The sequence below is a fragment of the Phytophthora ramorum genome, assembly GCF_020800215.1.
Source record: "Phytophthora ramorum isolate Pr-102 chromosome Unknown Phyram_PR-102_s0012, whole genome shotgun sequence".
NCBI classification, from domain to species: Eukaryota; Oomycota; class Peronosporomycetes; order Peronosporales; family Peronosporaceae; genus Phytophthora; species Phytophthora ramorum.
This window is the reverse complement of record NW_027150658.1, coordinates 1,094,159-1,114,791: the sequence shown is the minus strand read 5'-3', so window position 1 is coordinate 1,114,791 and position 20,633 is coordinate 1,094,159. Positions and strand designations below refer to the sequence as shown.

Sequence of the window (20,633 nt, the reverse complement as noted above, 5' to 3'; positions counted from 1 at the left end):
AACGCTCAAGCCCCATAGCAGCAGACAGCAGGATACCCCATTGTGTCCGCACATTGCTGCGAGAAAGATACCATCGGATACGTATTTTATATCCGAATATAACATATCTTCGCTCTATTATATACACTTTCGTACGTTGATGGCCATGCAAGATCTGCTGTTGCTGCTGCAATTAATCGTTAGCTCAGTGTGTGTCTCAAGCTCTCCGTTAACCACCGAACTATGGACGTCAAGCAGTTGCCGCCCTGGAGATCTAGTGTGCTCCCAACATGTTGGAGAAGGACGAGGGGATGATCCGTTGACAAACTTTCGGATTGCGGATCCTCAAGATGGCGCGGTGAAAGCTCTTCCCATTAGGGTCCGCTTTTACATCAATACAACAAACACCAAGGAGTTTAATGCACTCTACGCAGACGTGCACATTTGTGCGGAGCTCAATGGGCGATGGAAAAAGTGCAAGGCACCGGGAGGCCCACCGATCGTCTTTAGCGTACTGCCGGAAGGAAACTACACTGCAACGGCGTACATGACGAACGCGGAAGGATCGACGCGCTATCATGAGACTGAAGAAGTGGCGTTCAGAGTTTTGAGTTCTAGTGACTACAAGACACGCAATGAGATGCTGGTGAAGAAGAGTCGAGAAGAGCAGCAGTTCCCGGAAGACATTGACCTTTTACACTGGGCAGAGCTAGGGAACGTCGAACCGAGTGAAGACGACAATGTGGTGTTATCGCGTGCGCACGTATCGTCCACTCGCAGTCCGATGTTAGTGATTGGCGTCAAAACGGAGGTTGTGACGAGCTTCCCTCGTCGACAGGCCATCCGAGAGTCCTGGGCTCACCCGGCCACGCTTCCCCATGACGTAAAAGTTCTGTTTCTGGGTGGTGAGCCCAATATGACAGTTTTCGAGAATGACCACGACCGGAAGCGCGTGCTGCGTGCAGTGGCCAAGGAGAGAGCAGCATACAGAGACCTGCTTACGGAAGAACTGGAGTGTATAGATTCGTACAGGAACCTGGCCAACAAGGTGAAGGCGTTCATGCACTTGGCTGCGGCAGAATTCCCCCAAGCTAAATTTGTGATGCTAGTGGATGATGATATATACCTGAAGGTTGGCCAACTGACCGAGCATCTACGTCGTGCAGACCGCGCTCGGCTGTATTTTGGCGAAGTTTGGGCCGTGAGGTTCGCCAACAGACAAGAACCGATTCGTAACCCAGCAAGTCCGTACCATCTTCCACGCAAACAGTATCCCATGCGTGGACTGCTGCCGTACGCGTCCGGGCCGCACTATGCTGTTTCGATGGATGGCATTCGCTTCATCGCCAAGAACTATTGGCATCTTCGCACTTTAAACGGGCTCGAAGACGTGAGCTCAGGGCTTTGGCTAAAAAGCATCGGCATAGATGCCGAGTATTCCACTGGCTTTTCCAGCATCCGTTCCTCAATGGCATGCGAAGATAATCTAGTGTCGTTCGCGGACCTGTCTCCGCTTGGCATCCGTTCGATCCACGCGAATCTCGCGAATAACCGAAGCTTCTGCCATGGCTTTGATTCGGCTACGTGGCATCGCCACGTGAACACACTCCCGAGGTTGGAAGAAATGCTGCAGCGACCGAGTAAAGAGCCAATTCCTCCATCTCAACTGCTGCTCGACGATTCTAATCCCGAGCAAGTGACCGTGATCGTCTCTACGCGTTGTAGCGCCGGAATGAAGTTGCAATTCACTCCACGAATCGACATTCAAATCCTCTGCAAGCAAGTGCAGCAGCATTTCCCAAGCACTTCCCCATCAACCTGTCAAGCCGCTCTTCAGCTTCAAGATGACCTGCCACGTCAGCCGCTATCAATTTGGTCAGGTAATCATAACTGAACAGACTACAGTAGTCTGGATGTTGCCTTTGCCTTCTGCTCGAACTCTAAAATCTTGGCTCGAGCTAGTTGTGTAACCTATATTAGTACAAGTACCCGGGGTAATGGCTATCGTCCTCTTCGTCGATTTCAGTCGTAGGATTGAAGCGATGCCACTGACTTGGTCTATAGACACCGGTAGCTTCTCGCCTGACACGTGCACACTACTGAAAAAGCCGCCATTGTCACGCATGCTTTCCACCAGGTCGACGTACTTGTGGCGAGGGCGACACCCTGCGAATTTGGAAGAGAGCGTCCGTGACCATGAGCGCCTGCCTCCACGGCCATGCTTGCGTTGGTCTGAACAACGTGTATGCAAGCCTAGCAGTAGTATGCACGATCCTGGTCGATATGCAACCCAAATTCGTAGCCCAGGTCTAGTGAAACGCATCCAGGACGATGGTCACGTTCGGACACATGTTGCACCGAAGTTCATGGACGCGCCGCTGTAGAACTGGATCGCCTGGACGCGGCCCACGCCGTTGGCTCCCAGGTCTCGGCAACGGTCACGATGAGGAAGTCCTCCCGATACGATTTCTGTCCTCTCGTCGCCTCTGTCCCGAGCGAACACGCTCTCGGTCGTCGTCCAGCGCATTGGCGTTCATGCCAGCACATCTGATCTGCTTGTTCGCTCTCTCTGTGTTGGGACCATGAAACCGTTTGCAGACTTGTCGCCGCCGGGGATCTTCTCCATTCACGCCAACCTGCTTCATGTCCGCATGGGTTACGTAAGTGTGGGTGGAAGGTTCATTACTCGTATTTCATTCCAAGTTGGGTTATTTACGCATCTCAACGCGATCTTTCAGATGATATGGGTGCGCTGCTTGACGCTGCTCGTTGGCTGTGTGCTGTGTGTGTCTCTCTCTCGTGCAGCTAGTGTGCCGTTATTGAGTGCCACAGACGTCAATCAGTTAGCTGACGAAGCCAATGGAGCTGTTGACAACCAACATAGGCTGCAACAAGACCCGATCACGAGTATTCGAGTCATGTATCCAGCCGACGGAGCGGTGGAGACAATTCCTCTTGAGTTTCGAGCGGAGATCAGCGTGAAGTCAATACAGGAGTACACTCGTTTCTACGGAGACAAAATACTTTGTGTCGAGGTTGATGGGAGATCGAGGGAGACAAAGTGTAGCCCGTTGATGAAGCCCAGCATCGTATTCGACGCGCTGTCGACTGGGAACTACACGGTACGAGCGGTTATTACGAATGTGGAAGATGGCGGCATTTGGTACCATGAATCACCCGATACAACATTTTCTATTGTGAGTGAAACATTGGCAACACGCGCAAGCGACTCATCGGACCTATTAAATGCAATGGGATTGTTGGAATGGGCTACGCTAAAACAAGCAATGGGAACTGACGGGCGTAACGAGAAAAAAGAGACGACGAGCTCTATCTTGCCTGGGTTGATGACAACGGATGGTAAAAGTGAATATCTTCTTGTGGTTGGAGTCAAAACCGCAGTGGTGGAGAATTTTGCACTTCGGCAGGCTATTCGCCACACATGGGCGAGTGTGAACGCTCTTCCACCAGACGTGAAAGTGATATTTGTGGGATGTGCGCCTGCGCTGACTGCACTCCAGAGTGCTGATGAACAAGAACACATTCGAAAAGCGGTTGACCTCGAGAAGCAGACGTACGGCGATCTACTCACCGATGAGCTGCACTGCGAGGACTCGTACGATGACCTACCAAACAAGGTGAAGGAGTTCTTGCGATTTACCACGGAAGCATTTCCACAGACGCCATTTGTGATGGTAGCTGATGATGACATTTACCTCAGAGCTGACCGCCTCGCCGACGAACTGCGAAAGGAAGGTCGCTCCGAGAGACTTTACATCGGTCAGGTGTGGGATGAGCTTCTAGGTCGCCGCCAAACACCCGTGCGCAATACGACAGAGCGGTACTATGTTTCTGAGAAAAGCTACCCGCTGCACGCGTATCCTCCATTCGCATTTGGGCCGCACTACCTGCTGTCGATGGACTGCGCACGCTTTATTGCTAAGAACCGCGACAGATTGCACGGACTCGGTGGGATGGATGATGTTAGCATCGCGATGTGGCTATTGACGAGACAAGTGCATGTAGAACACACGCCGGCATTTTCGAGTCTCCAGCTTCGGGAGTGTCAGAATGGGGTTATTTCATTTGCAGATTTGTCAGCGTCTGGGATTCGAGCCGTGCATTCTAATGTTGTGGAGCAACGCAATATTTGCGATGGCTTTGATCGAAAAGCATGGGGAAAGATTGAGCTTACGCGGGCTGCTGTAAAAGCTATTCTCACTGGTGACAATTTGCTTTCTGTAAAAATCCAAACGTTTGTGCACGATATCAGTACGACGACGTATCTTAAAGTGACTAGCATTATATCGACACCTAGCGACGATGGTGTTCAAATATCCTATTGCCCGTCTGCTGAGACTTTTCAATCCTATGCCGAGAGAATATGCACGGAGGCACGAAGACTTGTTGGCAGTATTGAGTCCACCACTTCAGCATGTCGTCCTCTATCACTTAAACTCCGGACCCAGCTCCAGCAACAACTCCAAATTGCTGAGGCATTGGAAATGATCGATCCGGCTTACCTTGAATTGTGGAGATATAATCTCAATATTGCCAACCTGAACGCTCCACCGGTTGTCGTTGCGTACTCCGCACATGCTGTCTACTCCTTCATCGTGCTAGAGTGCTTGTTCGCCACAGTTTTTGAACATCTCAAACGCCCAATCCTTGTTGTTTCCGAGGAAACATTGAGTGCCCACTACGAAAGCAGGCCTGCTGTCTTTGTGTTCTCCGTTCTCGATGGGGTGTGCGAGCCAATGTCGAAGCCGGGATGCGTGCAATACTACCTTGGCAAATATACTGGACATAGTAACACATCGGACGCGACGAGGTTTATGATGATTTCTGGCGAGACCACAACCACGGAAAGTCTTGACGAGCAAGTTCTTCTGCTTTCTACAATTTCTGGTATTCCGCGAACAAACTACGCCTACATATCTGTAGCAAGCACATCGTTTGGGGAGCGTTTAAACCACACGCCCATGGCACTGCTCACTGCTAGTGCAACAACATACCCCGAGCTGACGACTGAACGGCAGTTTTGTGCTTACTTGTATGCACGCTGTGACCGTCCCCAACGAGAGTATATGTTTGATCTTCTGAACGCTCTGGAACCTGTCGATGCTCTCGGAGTATGTGCCGGTTCGTCAAGACGGCCTGATCCATTGCGCTCGACCTCGCGTTACTCTACATGGTACAATGATGACGCTGTTACCACGTTCCAACGCTACAAGTTTGTCATCGCGTTCGAGAATGGAGCTGTGCCCGGATATGTGACGGAAAAACTGGTAAATCCTTTTCTTGCTGGCAGTATCCCTATTTATTTGGGCTCTCCGTCTGTATCCGAGCTGTTCAACCCCGACAGCTTCATTGACTGCGGACTTTTCAAGAAGCTGGCAGACTGCGCTGCCTACGTCATGAAAGTCCACAATTCCCCGGAACTGTACGCAAGGATGCGACGCGAGCCGCCAATTCGGGATATGACGGCGTTCAAGGAAGCATTTTCTTGGCATCCGTCCGTGCAAAGCCGCAGCTTGGCGGACAATGTGGCTAGAATACTTGCCAGTTAAGGAATACGTACAAGCAGGCGTTCTGTTAAGTAGTAAGCTTGTTTTCCGACCAAGCGATTGTGAAGTTTAGTTATTATCTGTTAGCTGGAGTCGCTCATATGATGTTCTAATGATCTCGGTACACTTTGACAATCCATTCATGTCACCACTGGCTTGCTGGATCTGGTTGCATGCTCGCGATGAGAACGTCTCAACACTCTCTAATGCTGGGAAGTAAGGCCACTTGATGCCTGCTCGCATAGGCGTTGATACTATGACTGATAGTTCGGCTTCATTCTGCTCGAATACATCAACTTGTAGACCTGTCGGACGCACAGTAGGGCTCTTTTCTGGCAGCACTAGCATATTTGAGACGGAACGCACTGCACTCCATTGCCACAAGGTTCGATCGAATCCATGGCACAGTTGGCGCCTGTTTTGAAGGTTTGCATACATTAGACGGATTCCCAGAGTTGAAAACTCGCCCATAGAGATCGCACTGTCGATGCAGGGGCCGATGCGAAGCGAAGAAAATGGAGCGAGCTCGTAGTGCACCTGCCTCGTCAGTAACCACAACGCGGTGGTCGCGTCTTCGATTCCATTGAGACTGCGCAGTTGCCAGCTATTCTTCGCAATGAAGCGAGCAGAATCTATTGAGACGACGTAGCAGGATCCGATAGCGTACGGGGGATATTCATGCATCGGATACTGCTCGATCGGGAGGTAGTTGGAAATACTTGGATCTCGAAGTGGATGCTCTTTGACTTTGAGTAACTCTCTCCACACTTCACCAAGATATTGCCGCTGCGGATTTCTCTCACGTAAGTAATCTGACAATTGATCTACCTGAAGGTAAATGTCGTCGTCTGCTAGTACGACAAATTCTGCACCAGAAAACTCGGCAACAGCAAACTGAAAGTACGCCTTCACTTTGTCTGCTAACAAGTGATACCCATCCTCACACTCTAGCTCTTCCGTCAACAAATCCCCATAGGTTGCACGTTCAAGATCCACAGCTCTCTCAATACGTCGTCGATCCCAGGCACTTGGGATAGCAGACATGTTAGGCGTACAGCCCAGAAAGAACACCTTCACCTGTGGAGGAAGTGAAGACTTGCTAGCCCACGTGTCTCGGATAGCCTGGCGTTTCGGGAAGTTTGTCAGAACTGCTGTCTTGATGCCTATAACCGCGAAAACATCGCTCTTGTTGCTTGGTAAAAAGACATCGCCATCCTCGGTATTGACAGTGGTCGACGGTGCTCCGTGTTGCCCCTGACGCTCAGCCCACTGCAAGATACTCTCGTCTTTTGGAAATTGGGATGCCTCTCTTTCCTGCTCGACTCTTTTCTCACAGTGTATGTCGAAACTCTCGTCCGCAACGACAGAGAAGTTGACCGGATTTGTTTCGTGGTATCGGTCTCCACCTTCGCCTTCTGTGAGGTACATGATAGCCGAATGACTTCCCTCCTCCAGCTCATCAAACGAAATGTCGTATCCCAGCAGCGGTTTGCACTCTCTCCAGACTCCTCCATCGATCTCCACACAGTAGTCAGCATTGCTGTAGTGCTGCCGAAAGCTGCCCTTGCTTCGGATTGCCATAGTAAATCGGAACTTGACGGGCAGCTTTTTGACGTCGTCAGGCTGGAAGTTCTCAATCCCGAAAGTTACGATTGGGTCCTCATCCATGTCGTTAAAAGACAGCGCTGTGACCCCCGCACTCCTGAGGATCACAGCTAGCACATACACAAGCACAGAGACCAAAATGGAGCCCATAGTCTGCACTCCACTTGCTAATCACGCGACGGTATCCAAAATATGGAAAATCCGACTTTTTGATGGGGATCTTTGGATCATGCTCCGGTCTTCTGCTTGGCTGGCTGCTGTGGAGCTGCATTGCCCACATTACAGCGCTTGGAAATGACGACCCCCTCTCGGGTTTCCAGATCGATTATCCTCAGGATGGTGGGCTGTCAACAGTGCCGCTACGGTTCAAGTTCACCATGTTTAATAACGGTAGCAGTGTGGACGCCCTCAAAGCGCGATATGGAGATATGTTCATTTGTGTGGAGCTGGAAGGAGTCTCGACGAACTGCTCGCCGGTTATGGGCGCCAAGCTCCGCTTCCAAGAACTGGCGGAAGGCAGCTACGTTGCCCGCGCGTACATTTGGGATGCCGAGATGGACGAGCGGTATCGTGAAACCAATCCACTATCGTTCTCTATCGTCAACGCGGCAGACTTTGGTGCCCATACTGACCAGCTAGTGGAGCGATATCGCGTAGATCAAGAGTTTCCCCCAGACTTGAACATTCTCCAGTGGGCAGAGCAACTCAAACAAGAGAGTTTCCTACCTCAGACCAAGTCAACATGTCAGTCTGGTATTGCCAACGACTCTAGATCTAACGACGTGTTCCTGGTTATCGGAGTCAAGAGCGCTGTGATAACCAACTTCGCACGCCGCCAGGCGATTAGAGAAACGTGGGCCAGCAAAGCGGCACAAGTAAAGGTGTTTTTCCTCGGATGTACTCCGAACTTGGAGAGTATCCCGAGCCACCGAGACCGGCTACGTCTTGAGGCTGCAATCGAGTTGGAGAAAGCAGTGTATGGAGACTTGCTGACTGGAGAGCTTGAATGCGAGGATTCGCATTCATTTCTTGCAGAAAAAGTGGCCTCGTTTCTCGGATGGGTCGTAGCTGAGCTCCCACAGACTCAGTTCGTGATGATTGCAGATGACGATATCTACGTGAGAGTCAACTTCATAGTCAAAGATCTGACGACGGTCATGCCACACAAACGATTGTACCTCGGCGAGCTTGCTAATAGTCTTCATCCTAGACCATATGCCCCAGTACGAATTGCATCCGATTCGTACTACACGTCAAAACTCAGCTACCCCATGGAACAGTTCGTCCCGTACGCTGCCGGCCCTCACTTCGTGCTATCGATGGATTGCGTCCGATTCATCGCACGGAATCGTAGACACCTAGCAAGTCTCAATGGCCACGACGACACGAGCATTGCGCTATGGCTGCTGACTATCCAAGTGCACGTCCAACGAACGTCGGCGCTCATCAGCTATCGGTTTATCCCTTGTGAGGACAATGTACTGTCGATCGCAGATTTGTCCCCTCTGGCCATCCGATCCATCCACGCCAACTTGCTTCACAATCGCACACTCTGCCATGGATTTGACCGCTTGGTGTGGGAATGGAAGCCGCCTGGGTCGTTCATGGACATCCTAGACCCAGTTTCGAGTGGTGCTCCATAAACTTCTGCACGAGCTAGTAAACGGATTGAAAGGTAACCAAGAAGCACATATTCGGTCGATGCTTGTCAAAGTGATACTAGATCTACCGCATCGAATTCAACAGATTCTAGAGCTCTCCGGTGGATGGAGATAATTCCTGCCGAGTTTCGTCAGTGTGAACTCAATACAGGAGAACAATCGTTTCTACGGAGATAAAATACTTTGTGTCGAGGTTGATGGAAGATCAAGGGAGACAAACTGTAGCCCATTGACGGATCTATCGGCTCGAGCGTTTATTACGGATGCCAAACGTGGTGGTATTCAATACCGTCAGCAGCTTTTTTGTTGTGGACAAGGGAATCTTCGCAGCCTTGGTGATTCCGTTAAGCGCCGCTCATTCTCACCAGCACCCCGATTACATCTTGGAGCGGAGGACAGGGGATGCCATGGGGTGATTTGGCCTGCAGTTGCGCTTCATGATTATATTTGAGATTCCGAGGCGCTTAGCCGCTTGGCTCATGGACAAGTGGTAGCAATGCTGGAAGTCCTTGGGGCGCTCTTTAAATACGGGGGAGCTGCCAACACTTCCGAAATGTTGAGTGACGGGCTTTGCAGGAAGTAGTTAGGTTTTTCAGGATGAGGGCTTGAGGGGGGAGCTGAGAATGGGCTTGCGAAGAGAAGCTCGGAAGCTCGTCGAATCATGACTCTAGACTCAGGTGGTTCAACGGGGGGCTGTGCTTGTACCACTTGTTTGCAGGAACCAACATCGTTCAGACAACACAAAACTATATTACGAGTGGTAATTTACCACATAAACCCTTACTCATGACAAATATCTACACGTGAAATCTATCAAGCAGTCTTGATGCCGTCGTTGTCGGACACGATGGCTTGAAGGGCAGTAGCAAGCTGGTCCGACGGAGTGGCCGCGTTGTCACAGTCTCCGATGCGGTGCAGGCCCACAACCAAGTTGTCGGTGCGAGAGATCACAGGGGAACCGGAGCTTCCCTCCTCCGTGTCAGCAGCGTAGGCAATGAGGTGAGTGTAGGTGACCCCTTCCACCTCCACCGAGTAGTCCAGGTTGAGCACCTTTGCAGTCGCCGAGTCGGCATCGTTATCAGTTTTGGCGATCTTCTTAGCGCCACCTTTGGGCTGCTGTGCGATGTAGATCTCTTCTCCTTTAGCTGGAGCAGAGCTTCGGACTTGCAAGTACCCGTACGTGCTCACATAGGAGGCAGCGTCATTCGTGATCTGCAGGATGGAGTAGTCCAGAGGCGCGTCGGACTTGATGAACTTCACATTGTCCTTACCGATCAGCGTCTTGCCGATGGGGCAAGTGGCAAAGGTGCAGTCGTCACTGCATCCGGTAGTTTGCACGTCGAACTCGAACTTGGCGGCGTCGACCATCTCCTGGCTGGAGAAGCAGTGGTTGTTGGAGATAATGTGGCCCTGGTTGCCCCACAGCCACGCCGTGCACGTGACGATAGCGTTGTCGTCCCGAGTGCGCTGCGTTCGCATAACAGTCTTCGCCTTGGTGATCATGGTCTTGTCTTCTTCGGTACCCGTTGAGAAACACACCGCGTTCTTCATGGTATCAGCAGAGCCGCAGATCGCGCGTTCCTCGTCCTCCACTTGCGAGTCGTCGGAGTACGAGTACCCAACAGTGTCCAATGTCATGGTAGACTTACTGGTAGCCACGCAGCCTTCAGTAGGAGGCAGAAACTGTAGCACCACTCCGCTGCCGGAAATCGGGGTGGTGGTGACACCCGTAGACGGCGACGTGATCGATAACGCTCTCGACCCGTTCAATGACGATACCATCAAATGAGCACCAGGAGCGAGGTTGACCGATGAGAAGTGGAGCCACACTGCGTTCACCGAGGCCTGCGTGATATTCCACTGTTGGTGCTCGCATGGCGAATCGATCGTGTAGCTCGACGCGTTGACCGGTTTCCAGGCGCCCGTCGCGAACCCGCCGTCAGTGGTTGAAGCCTCTGCGACATTGGCAAGACACTGCGAAGCGGCGAGCACAGCAGCAGCGACGGCGGTAAGTCGGACCAGCATGGCAAGTCGATCGGAAGTTAGTTTGTGGTTGTCAGGTAGTTCCTTCGACCTCGAAATGAGGTAGAGATGGATTTATCAATCTCCAAACCACCTGCCCCATACATCCGTCGGTGATTTCTACGCTGACGCCGCTTGTACTAACAAGATGCAGAGCCATTTCGCCATTTGTTCGGGTTAACCACCAGCTGAGACCACACAAGACTGCTGTCCCGCTGGCCGTCAAGGTTTTTGGTCGTCAGTTCAATAACCGCTAAATATAATGTTTTGGTCATTTTGTTCTTAAATGAATGTGCCATCAAATTATTTTCACTGTGAGGCACAACCTTCTATACCGTATATATCGCACTTAATGGCGTCATTTTGGAAAAGGCAGCAACTGTTTTTCGCGAAATACTGCTTGGTGGCGATGACAAGCTGGTGGGAAGTGCTCTGTGGCTGGTAGACGCCGATTTTACTGGTTGAGTCGAGTGCATTTGCGTTTAACCCAGCTGGAGGTGGCAAATACCAGAGTAAGGCCTTGTTTCTTGAGGCAGAATCGCTTTGGAAACCGTGAACACATCGTGGATTGTTGGATAGTTGGGTGTTGCTCGTTTGTAGCGATACGTGCCTCTTGCTGCTTCCGTCACAGGCACAACTATACGATCCTGTGGTGGTGGCGCTCAACTACTGGTAAGCTCTGGTTGTCGCTGCTTGCGCTATGGTCGATGTCGTTTCAAGCAGTGCCTTTTCGAGGTGCTCCGTGCTTACAGCGTCAGCACCAGCAGCGAATGACAGAACAGGAACGCGACGCAGCACACGCCGAGGAGAATCGCGATCTTGTAGTCTGCACAGTTTTCAGCACGCCACAAAATATCAGAATGATGTGGTCCCAGGAGAAAACGACCTATGTGCGGGTGCTACATCCAACGTACCCAGCAACTCGTCGATGGTAGCGTCGCCAGTTTGCCAATTAACCTGGAGCTCCGCTGAGATGGCCACAAGGAAGGCTACGATACCAGACAGTAGACACAGCAGGCCGTTCCAGAAGAAGCGGCTCGTCACCGAACTGTGTGCCGCAATGAGCCACGTAACCACGGTACTCCCCAGCAACGCCCCAATGGTCACTAGACCATCCGTAGAGTCAAAGCTAAGCGATGCCAGATCCTGTGCATTATCAAGCAAAGCAACACCATTAAGCCAGAACCCTTGCCACCTCTAATCTGGATCGTAAACTTACATTGAAGCCTGCGAGCGGGCCATCCAGGAGCATCGCAGTCTTGGCATGAATAAATAGCAGGAGAATAAATAGCAGCGTTGTAGCCATCCAGAGGTTCAGCCCAAGACCAACAGTGGCGCCCACCGCGCTCTTCACGCCACCCACAACGATCTCCATTCCCGACTTGACAATGCCTCCCTCCAGCGAGATTTCATGGCGCAGCAGATTCTTGTCGGCGCCGCCACTCACCAAGTGGAACATGGGCGACTGCTTGTCCGCCGATGGCGCACAGCTCATGCCGGTGATTGCAAAGTTGTGCTGATCCGTCGACTTCTTCTTGTACTGCTGCAGCGTGGACGATAGGAACACCTTGATCTCGCCAGTTACCGCCGCCGTGCACACAAAGCGATCGTCCTGGCTCACACAGAGACTCGCCACCGGCTTGTCCCCGGCGATCACTACTTCCTCCATCACCCACGACCACTGCTCCTCGTTTTCCTGGGCGATGGTCTCGGGCTTCCACTTGATCAAAATGGAGTCACCACGCGCCGGAGTCAGCACCGTAAACAGACGACGCCCACTGTTAGAAAAGCGCACGCAGCGGAACAAGTGCTTGCGCGGGCCCACGACGGGCTTCGTGGACAGTCTCTGAATGGCATTCTCCAGTGCGTCCTCCTTGGAAAACTTGCAGATCGGCGTCACCTCCGTGAGTCTCCACAAGTGACACGACTGATCTTCGGAGCTGGACGCCACCAAGTTGCGATGGGACAGATCCACGTCAATGTCACGAATCCTCTTGCTATGACCGCGATACTCCCTCGTCAACGTGACCATGTTGACCCCCTCAATAACACTGTCTCCGAGCTTGGGCTGCTCCTCCGTCTTGACCTTTTCATGAGGATCTCGCTCGTCCGGCACAGCCAGAGCTTTGGCCGTGCCCACGTCTTTCTCGGGCTTGGACGGGTCTCTGCTCAGGCGCCAGACGCGCACAATGCCGTCTTCGCCGCCTGTCAAGATGGTGGAGTTGCCGACAAAGCGCGCGCACGTCTGCGAGCTCTCGTCCTCGTGGAAATCCGTGCGGAACTTGACGAGTAGTGAGATGGTCTTGGTCTTGAGGTTCAGTGCGTAGACCCAGCAGCCGGCGCTCACGGACACGGCGATGAGCTGGCCGTCGTGCGAGAAGGCGACGCCCGAGGCCAGTTCCAGCCCCGTATCGGCTGTGATCTCCTTGCAGAAGCCCGTGGGGTCCGTGTCCGAGAGCTGGTAGATGTCCTGGAGAAATGATACGCGGTGAGCATTGATACATTCACTTAAAGAGCGATTCCTAAGCGTACGACGGTGTTCTTGATGCCAGACTTGAGCGAGCCGCCGCCCCCGCAGATGGCGAACAGCCCGTGGGCGTACGACAGCCCCATGATGGGGTACTTGACCTGCATCGTGCGTAGGAATCTAGACTTAGCGTCGTCAGAGCCTTTCTCGAATGATAGAGCCACGCGGCGAGATTGTTATGTCATTCTAGGGAGGAGGAATAGTGACTTGGTGCTATCTTTCAGGGACAAGTTGAAGTGGACATGTATTGTTATCCGGATACGGCGATAAACGGGCTCCGTCGGACGTAGCAGAGCAGGTATCTGTGGTAAAGAAAGTGGTTAGTAGTAGTAGGAAGTATTTGCAGAGCAGCAACGTACGCTTGTGAACGCTCGACTTCGTCGGCGGGAACGGCTTTCACTTCGACGTCGTCGAAAAGTATCCACTGCTGCTGCTGGCCGTTGGATTTGGAGACTTCGTCACGGACGTAGGACGTGTAGTGACCGCCGTTCACCGACTCGCCATGATGGTTGACAACGGCGACGAGGTCGTACATGTACTCGCTCTGGTCGCCTTCCACTTTCCCCTGGACAGCGCTTTTGTTGTCACTTTTCTTGCGTTCGCTGGCTTCGTCGATGCCCACGGACGTGAATGGTCTCATGTTGAGCCCTGTCAGCGGGAATTGCACGTTCTGCATCAGTTTCTGCTGGCGATAGAAGTCGAGGCGGCGGATGTGGAACACCAGAACGTTCGGTAGCGTGTGCAGGTTCAGGCTCTTGTAGTTGTTCTGGTACTTGGAGCACTGTTTGCAGTAAACTTGGTTGGCACCGCGCAGCTCCTCTTCTGCTGCAAATTGGCGCAGCAGCGACTTAAGAGTGAATGGGGATGACTCCGAAGACGCCTTCTTTTCACGCTTGGCATCTTGCTTCTCTCCATCATCGAGCGACAACGACACATCCAGGAACGGGTCGAACTTGTGTGAGGCTGAGCCGCAGCCCCCACAAGCGAGCTCAGACCGCAGCACGCCAGAAAAATGCTGATGCACTGCACAGTCGCACAAACTGTGTCCACGGGGAGTAAAACGCGGAGACGCACCACCGTGAACGAACACACGAGGATGTGTATGCGAGTGCAGGCCACCCAACAGCGCAATGAGCAACTCATGAGCGTCATGCTGCGCGGTACCAATGAACGACGGGAACGCGTTCCACATTGCTTCTAAAATGCCTTGCGGCGCAATGGGTGACGCCACCAGCGTCTTTTGCGGCACAGAAGGGGGCACCAGCAGCGCCATGAAGGCAGCCAGCTCGCATCCCAAACACACTGTGATGGCAGGATCCGGGCCGCGCTTGGTATCCTCTTGGTCCTCCTCATCGTCATCACCACGTTCCTTCTCTTTCTCCGCTTTAAGCTGCTCCTGCCTCTTCAACACCAGTCGCTGTCTCTGTTGCTGGCAGATGGTCGTATCATGGCTCCTCGCCACGAAAAAGTAGTGCTGCAGCATTGGGTTGTGCGCCAAGGCCTGCAGTACCGAGCTCATGAAGCACGTGTTGCCCATATTCACTAGTCCTCGTCGCAGTAATTTGTGAGGAGTCACTCCACCTCGAATCTGCCGTTTCCGTCGCCGACTGCCTCCCTCCGGGTAGATAAAATCCCGACAACAGGCGCAATAGAGCTGCCTTTTCCTCTCCATCACAGCTGCAACAGCAAACCACACAATAAATACGCTTCGCAACCACACATTAGTTCCTGAAGACCCCATCCACGCACCAATTGCGTGGTTATGGAGAATAGCGTGCGCCATGAAGCTGCCGTCCTCCTCCCCGACCTCGATCTCTTGCATCTGCAGCCTCGACGCTTCTCTGGCACCTCGAAACTTGCACGAAAGACAGCGATACACTTCGCTAGCCACGTCGGGGGCAGCCTCCTGTATTAATCCATTGATAAGTATTTTTTTGCGTTCATATTTCCAAGGGATCCGCTATTTGTTACCGGATCCAACGCGTAATGCTCCAATTGTGCGACGTCTGCCGCGCGTTCTGCCGCTTTCCCGGCGCTCAGCAGCTTCCAGTTGTTCCTATGCTGCAGACTGAAGTGCACACACACCGCCCCAGAGCTCAGCAGCCTCCCCCGCTTGTCCCCCAGCCGCGCCTCCTCCTTCATCTTTACAAAGTAGAGAAAATATATGTAAGGAAACCCCTCCCATTGGTCAATCAACCTCCTTTATTATTTTACTAATCCACCTCTCCATTCATCAATAATCCAAAATGGAGAGCCACTTCGCGCGAGTGCTGGCTGCGGAGGCCACCCCCAAGCGCCCCGTGGCATCTGCGTCTCCCTCTCCAGCGCCTAAACGTGCTCGAGTATCTGCCGAAGCGTCCGCTGCCAAGATCAACGCCATTGTGGACGGCGCCGAGGCGCAGGAGGGCGACGCGCTGGACGCCCGCGCTCTCAAATCCATGGCCAATTCATTAAAAAAGAACGTGCGGCGCAACGCGCTGGCCCGGGAGAAGCACGCAGACGACCCAACCAAGTTCCTGGACTCGGAGCTGGCATTGGACGCCGAGCTGACGCGCTGGAAGGCGGTGGCGGCCAAGCCGGAGCTCTTCACGGTGCTTACAGAGCTGCAGGTGCCTCGCGTGCTGCTTGGGCTCTTTGCACACACGAATCTCGACATACGATTGGCTGTTTTGAGTCTCCTGGCCGAGCTCACGGACGTAGATGAAGATGCAGAGGCTCTGGAGCCCTCTAGAATGCTCGCCAAGCATTTAGTGGACGAAAAGCTGCTGCCTTTGCTGGTCTCGACGCTGTTTCAGCTGGCGGCGGCAGTGGCGGTGGATACACTGCAACAGGAGCAGGAGGAGGAGACGACGGGTATTTACCACTCGCTGCAGATCCTAGAGAACCTGGCGGACCTGGAGCCGCAGGTTTGCGTCCTAGTGGCTCAGAAGACAGCGATTCTGCCATTTTTGATGGTTCAAGTCGCGCCACGCAGGGGTTTCAGTGAGAACAAGTTGTATGCGAGTGAGATTCTGTCCATTTTGTTGCAGTCTGGATCCGAGCCGAGGGAGACGTTCGTGGCGTGGATGGGGAAGGAACGACCCAGTGAGGAGAAGAGCGACGCGAAGGGCAGGAAAGTGGATCTGATGGACGATCTGCTGCAGGCTCTGGCACCGTTCAGGAAGAAAGATCCCAGCAGTGATGAAGAGGAGGAACTCGTGGGGAACTTGGTGAATGCGCTGTGTAGTGTGCTGCTCGTGCCAGAGGCGCAGAAACAGTTTCGCCGACTGGAAGGGATGGAGCTGCTGCTGCGCTGTTTGAAGGATCGCCAACGATTCGTATTTGGAGGCGCGCTGCGTGCGCTGGACCATGCACTGATGGGCAATGCTCGCAACTGCGAACGGCTGATTGAGATCGGTGGACTGCGAAGTGTCTTCTCTGTGTTCATGGGGCGGTTTGGCAAGTACAAGTCGAGCAGCAACACGAAGGCAAGCAAGACCAGCGAACGTGCAAAAGAAGAAGAAAACGCGGCTGGTTTGGTGGCGTCTTTGTGTGCGTGGGTGCGTGAGGAAGCTCCAGCTGACGGTTATGACCGTTTACACGCCAAGTTTGTAGAGAACGACATGGAGAAGATCGACCGGCTCGTGGATCTGTTCGCGAAATATTACGAGCGCGTGGAACGTAGTAGTCAGCTAGACGACGAGGATGACGAAGACGATGATGAAGACAGTCGGTATCTGCGACGACTTGATGCGGGTCTGTTCGTGCTGGAGCGGATTGCCTTCGTGGTGGCACACTTATGCCGTTTCTCGAAGAAGCTGCGTGCGTACGTGATGGTCAAGTTCCATGAGCGTAGCATTGAGAGTGAGAGTCTAGCAACTATTTTGCGCGAGCAGCTGGACCTGCTCATTGCCGATGACGCCGTTGAAAGGGAAGGCGAAGAGACTAACACGAAAGATGTTGTAAACGAAGAGGCCAAAGAGGCACAGAAGACACAGCTTCGGCAGCTGCTGGAAACGCTCGAGGCTGATGAAGCTCCACTCAGGCAAGAGGAGAATGGCACGTTAGAGAAAAGTGAACCATCTGATGACCTAGGAAAGAATGACGAGAAGGAGGTGGAAAACGGCAGTGAGCTGAGCAGTGAGAAACAAGCAGAGGCATCGAAATGAATAGAATCGCATAAACACAGTGTGGATGATCCAGAAAGTGTCAGTGATAAATGCTCGTGTCTAATTGTCATGCGAAGCTGAGACTTTCGCGTGGGCCCTCGATTGAGCACTATTGATGGGGTTCTAAGTGAAGTACTTCGAAGTAAGAGATTAGCTTTGTGAGTTTAGGCATGAGCTTCGTCTGTTTATCAACCTCTCAGACACAGAACACGTTGTGGTCATTCTTCAGCGATCGTTAGAAGCGAGACTGGACATTTTGAACCTCCAAGGAACCGTGGAGAGTGAGAAGTAAAGCTTAGCGCACGGTTGAGCGAGACTAGTGGATGGAACTGAGTGAAGCTCTTCTTGTCAATACTTTGTGAGTGTGATTTGAAATGGAGTTCCATCTTGTTGATCGATACCTGATCGACAAGAAAACATCCAGTCACAGCAGCACCTAGAACCGAAGGTCGATGACAAAAAACTCGGAAGAAAAACAACAGGAAGAGCTAAGAAGGTTGACTCGCTTTTCTTTGTAGGGCTTTGCAGACTTTATTATTATTGTTTATGGTAAACGTGAACACAAACTCTCTTATGTGGTCTGCGGAACTGCAGCAGGGATTACGAGGGCTATCGGTGGTGATGAAGACACAGTCGTGTCGTCACTTACTTTGAGCATCATACGCTTCTCCTCTTCGTTATACAGCGCTGACAACGGTGTCGGCACATCATAAACGTCCGGTGATGATGCTTCTGTTGTCAATGCGGGCTGTGAAATCAGTACGGCTGCACAAGGCCCTTCTTGTGCTTGAGTTGGTGCTTTGTTGGAATCTTCTGCTAGAGCTACGGTCGGTGCTTCAGGTCGAGCGTTGGTGTCAATTCCAGCTTTTGGACTCGTTCCCGCTAATGTCGATGGTTGTGTACCATGGACTTCTGGAGCTATACCGTCGGTGGAATTTTTTCGCTCTTTGTGGTGCTTTGTATCTGTGGGTGTGTCTTCCTGGGTTTGGTTATGCCCTCCCTCTCCGTAAAGCATCGCTGCAAGTAGTGGTGAAGGGCCCATATCTACGGCTGGTGGAGGCTGGTACTGCTCTTCCCAGAGAGTTTGTATTGGTAGCAGCACAACCAGACGGAAGACCTTCCAACGCTCGAATGCCGAGTTGCCCATGAAAAGCTGCGCGGAATGTGCGAACGCGCTAGTGAGTGCTTGATCTAGAGAGATAGCGACGTCCAAAAAGGCTGGAGGTGGTGGCGGCGTTTTGGTTGGGCCAGTCGCATTGTCGCCGGGTGTCGCTCCGTCTTGTTGAGGAACTGAAGTCCAGCCGAAAGATTGTAGCACAAAATCAAGTGCACCGCCCAGAAGCAAGTGCAGCCGCAGTGGGTCCGTGGGGGATCGAAAAGCTGGTAGCTCCTTGCCGAACATGTAAGGCGAATCTTCAAGAGCAACAATGAACAATCGCGCGATTGCGCAGTGGAGGATTGACGCTTTCGGGAAGCGCACGATCAATTCGAGAAGAGCGTCGAGCGTCCGTGTCTGAATCACAAGCGTATCGGCTACCGTGCACGAAACATTCAGCACCGGTAGTATGAGATACACAAGCTGAACATGTGTAGACTTGAATCGCCACTGTAGAGATGCGGCCTCGGGCGAAGACGACGAGAAGAATGAGAATATTGTGGGGAGGTGTGTGAGAAATACCTGCCAAATGAGCGGTAAATCTTCATGGGGGCTCCCCCGCGTACAAGGCGATGCGAATACATCGTCAGTTGCTCCGGGTTGTTGTTGTTCGTCGCGTGTACCAGCATCTTGGACTGCAGCACTAGCGCGGCAAAATGCTGCCTTAGTCACACACCCACACTGAGTCTGCTGCAACAACGAGTTGAGCACTTTCAACGCGTAAGACTCATTGGCAAAATCCGTTGGAAGTCCACGAAGATCACCCAATGCGGCTTCAATCAGTTGCTCTGCACTCGGCCCAGACTCACTGAGAGACAGCATCATCGCGAATCCTAAACTGCCTTCTCGCTTCTCGTGAATGAGATCTGTCAGTAGATCACACGTGAACATCATGCGAGCGAATCGTACAGTCGCCATGTCTTTCTCCACACGTTGGTGCAGTCTTTCGTGCACACGATCGTGAATATGTTTGCTGGGGTTCAACGGTGAGAGCTGAAGTAGCGCGAGTCCTACGAGAGACTCTACCTCAGGTTCCGCATCTGCTCCTTGTAGCTCGTTGCACAAACGTACCAGTACGTCACGCAAAGGCTCGTAGAAGATTTGTACGAGCAGCGACTCGAGAAACGTTTTCTGCTGACGAATACTGGCGTCAAAGAGTGCCATGAACATCTGCGGAGAGTACTGATCCATGAACGCCGTAAGGAAGCGGGCGAATGCCTCAAGCGTCATACTGTCGCGTGAATTGAATTCGGCGAGAGTTTGGGCGATCAGAGCTCGAGGTTCGCCTTTGAGAGCGCTCATAGCTGCCAGGAGCTGGTGCGAGAAACCGGAACCGCACAGTACCCAATGCGCTCGAAATGCTGTCGCGTACTCCTCGTATGAAGGTGATTCTCCGGGTTCTCGTGCTGCTGCAGCTGTGGCTTTTGCTGTTGGTGTTGGCTCTTGGAGCATGGAGCTGATCAGACATGTTACTAGAATCGAGCAAAACAAGTTAGACGTGACCCAAGGCGAAGCTTCAAGACAACTTCACCCCTTCGTACAATTGTCTGGAGCCATGAGAAACTCAAGCACGGGCAAATACTCGTCGGAGAGTGTCGTGACGTCGCCCAGTACCTGGACCATGTCCTCTTGATGCAGAGCATCAGCAACGCTGCGCAGCGCCAGTATTTCGACCAAGCGCTCCTTCATCTCGACTGGAGTTAGAATATAGCCCAAGTAGTTGGAGGAGTGAGGGATGGAGCCACCAGGCTAAAAGCAACGCGAGGCTCTATTCGTCACCAATGTCCTTGTGATAGGCGTTGGCCAGCCGAAACCTCACATCCCCAGGCTAACAATACCGGACCCTATAAATACGAGCGGTGACTTCATTCTGGGACGCTACAATGCATAGCTCTGTTAGCACCGAGTTACCGTGGTTATGGACGACGTTTTGCTTCAGCCCAGTTTGCCATAAACAAATCGTGTAAT

At 52.5% G+C, this 20,633-nt stretch overlaps 8 protein-coding genes across 8 annotated transcripts; 3 read left to right on the top strand and 5 right to left on the bottom strand.

Moving 5' to 3' along the window:
* Positions 1–526: 526 nt before the first annotated feature.
* On the top strand, positions 527–5,549 carry KRP23_11590 (putative fucosyltransferase R654; the record flags this gene model as incomplete). The annotated part of the gene is made up of 4 exons (XM_067882151.1): positions 527–1,619; positions 2,578–2,639; positions 2,718–3,948; positions 4,924–5,549. The coding sequence occupies 4 exons, from the start codon at positions 527–529 to the stop codon at positions 5,547–5,549; spliced, it is 3,012 nt and encodes a 1,003-aa protein (XP_067740427.1).
* A 289-nt stretch (positions 5,550–5,838) lies between these two features.
* On the bottom strand, positions 5,839–7,301 carry KRP23_11589 (Lactosylceramide 1,3-N-acetyl-beta-D-glucosaminyltransferase A; the record flags this gene model as incomplete). The annotated part of the gene is made up of 2 exons (XM_067882150.1): positions 5,839–5,911; positions 5,983–7,301. The coding sequence occupies 2 exons, from the start codon at positions 7,299–7,301 to the stop codon at positions 5,839–5,841; spliced, it is 1,392 nt and encodes a 463-aa protein (XP_067740426.1).
* Positions 7,302–7,363: 62 nt separating this feature from the next.
* Positions 7,364–8,794, top strand: KRP23_11588 (Hydroxyproline O-galactosyltransferase GALT2; the record flags this gene model as incomplete). Its single annotated transcript, XM_067882149.1, has 1 exon — positions 7,364–8,794. The coding sequence occupies one exon, from the start codon at positions 7,364–7,366 to the stop codon at positions 8,792–8,794; it is 1,431 nt and encodes a 476-aa protein (XP_067740425.1).
* An 831-nt stretch (positions 8,795–9,625) lies between these two features.
* On the bottom strand, positions 9,626–10,837 carry KRP23_11587 (Secreted RxLR effector protein 73; the record flags this gene model as incomplete). Its single annotated transcript, XM_067882148.1, has 1 exon — positions 9,626–10,837. The coding sequence occupies one exon, from the start codon at positions 10,835–10,837 to the stop codon at positions 9,626–9,628; it is 1,212 nt and encodes a 403-aa protein (XP_067740424.1).
* Positions 10,838–11,580: 743 nt separating this feature from the next.
* Positions 11,581–13,468, bottom strand: KRP23_11586 (uncharacterized protein; the record flags this gene model as incomplete). The annotated part of the gene is made up of 4 exons (XM_067882147.1): positions 11,581–11,660; positions 11,749–11,980; positions 12,054–13,304; positions 13,367–13,468. 4 exons carry the CDS (start codon positions 13,466–13,468, stop codon positions 11,581–11,583), a joined length of 1,665 nt encoding a protein of 554 aa, XP_067740423.1.
* Positions 13,469–13,611: 143 nt separating this feature from the next.
* On the bottom strand, positions 13,612–15,503 carry KRP23_11585 (Ubiquitin carboxyl-terminal hydrolase 27; the record flags this gene model as incomplete). The annotated part of the gene is made up of 5 exons (XM_067882146.1): positions 13,612–13,663; positions 13,721–14,384; positions 14,436–15,038; positions 15,111–15,267; positions 15,333–15,503. 5 exons carry the CDS (start codon positions 15,501–15,503, stop codon positions 13,612–13,614), a joined length of 1,647 nt encoding a protein of 548 aa, XP_067740422.1.
* A 104-nt stretch (positions 15,504–15,607) lies between these two features.
* KRP23_11584 (Beta-catenin-like protein 1) lies at positions 15,608–17,509 on the top strand (the record flags this gene model as incomplete). Its single annotated transcript, XM_067882145.1, has 1 exon — positions 15,608–17,509. The coding sequence occupies one exon, from the start codon at positions 15,608–15,610 to the stop codon at positions 17,507–17,509; it is 1,902 nt and encodes a 633-aa protein (XP_067740421.1).
* A 571-nt stretch (positions 17,510–18,080) lies between these two features.
* Positions 18,081–20,354, bottom strand: KRP23_11583 (uncharacterized protein; the record flags this gene model as incomplete). The annotated part of the gene is made up of 2 exons (XM_067882143.1): positions 18,081–20,137; positions 20,207–20,354. The coding sequence occupies 2 exons, from the start codon at positions 20,352–20,354 to the stop codon at positions 18,081–18,083; spliced, it is 2,205 nt and encodes a 734-aa protein (XP_067740420.1).
* Between the last annotated feature and the right edge of the window lie 279 nt (positions 20,355–20,633).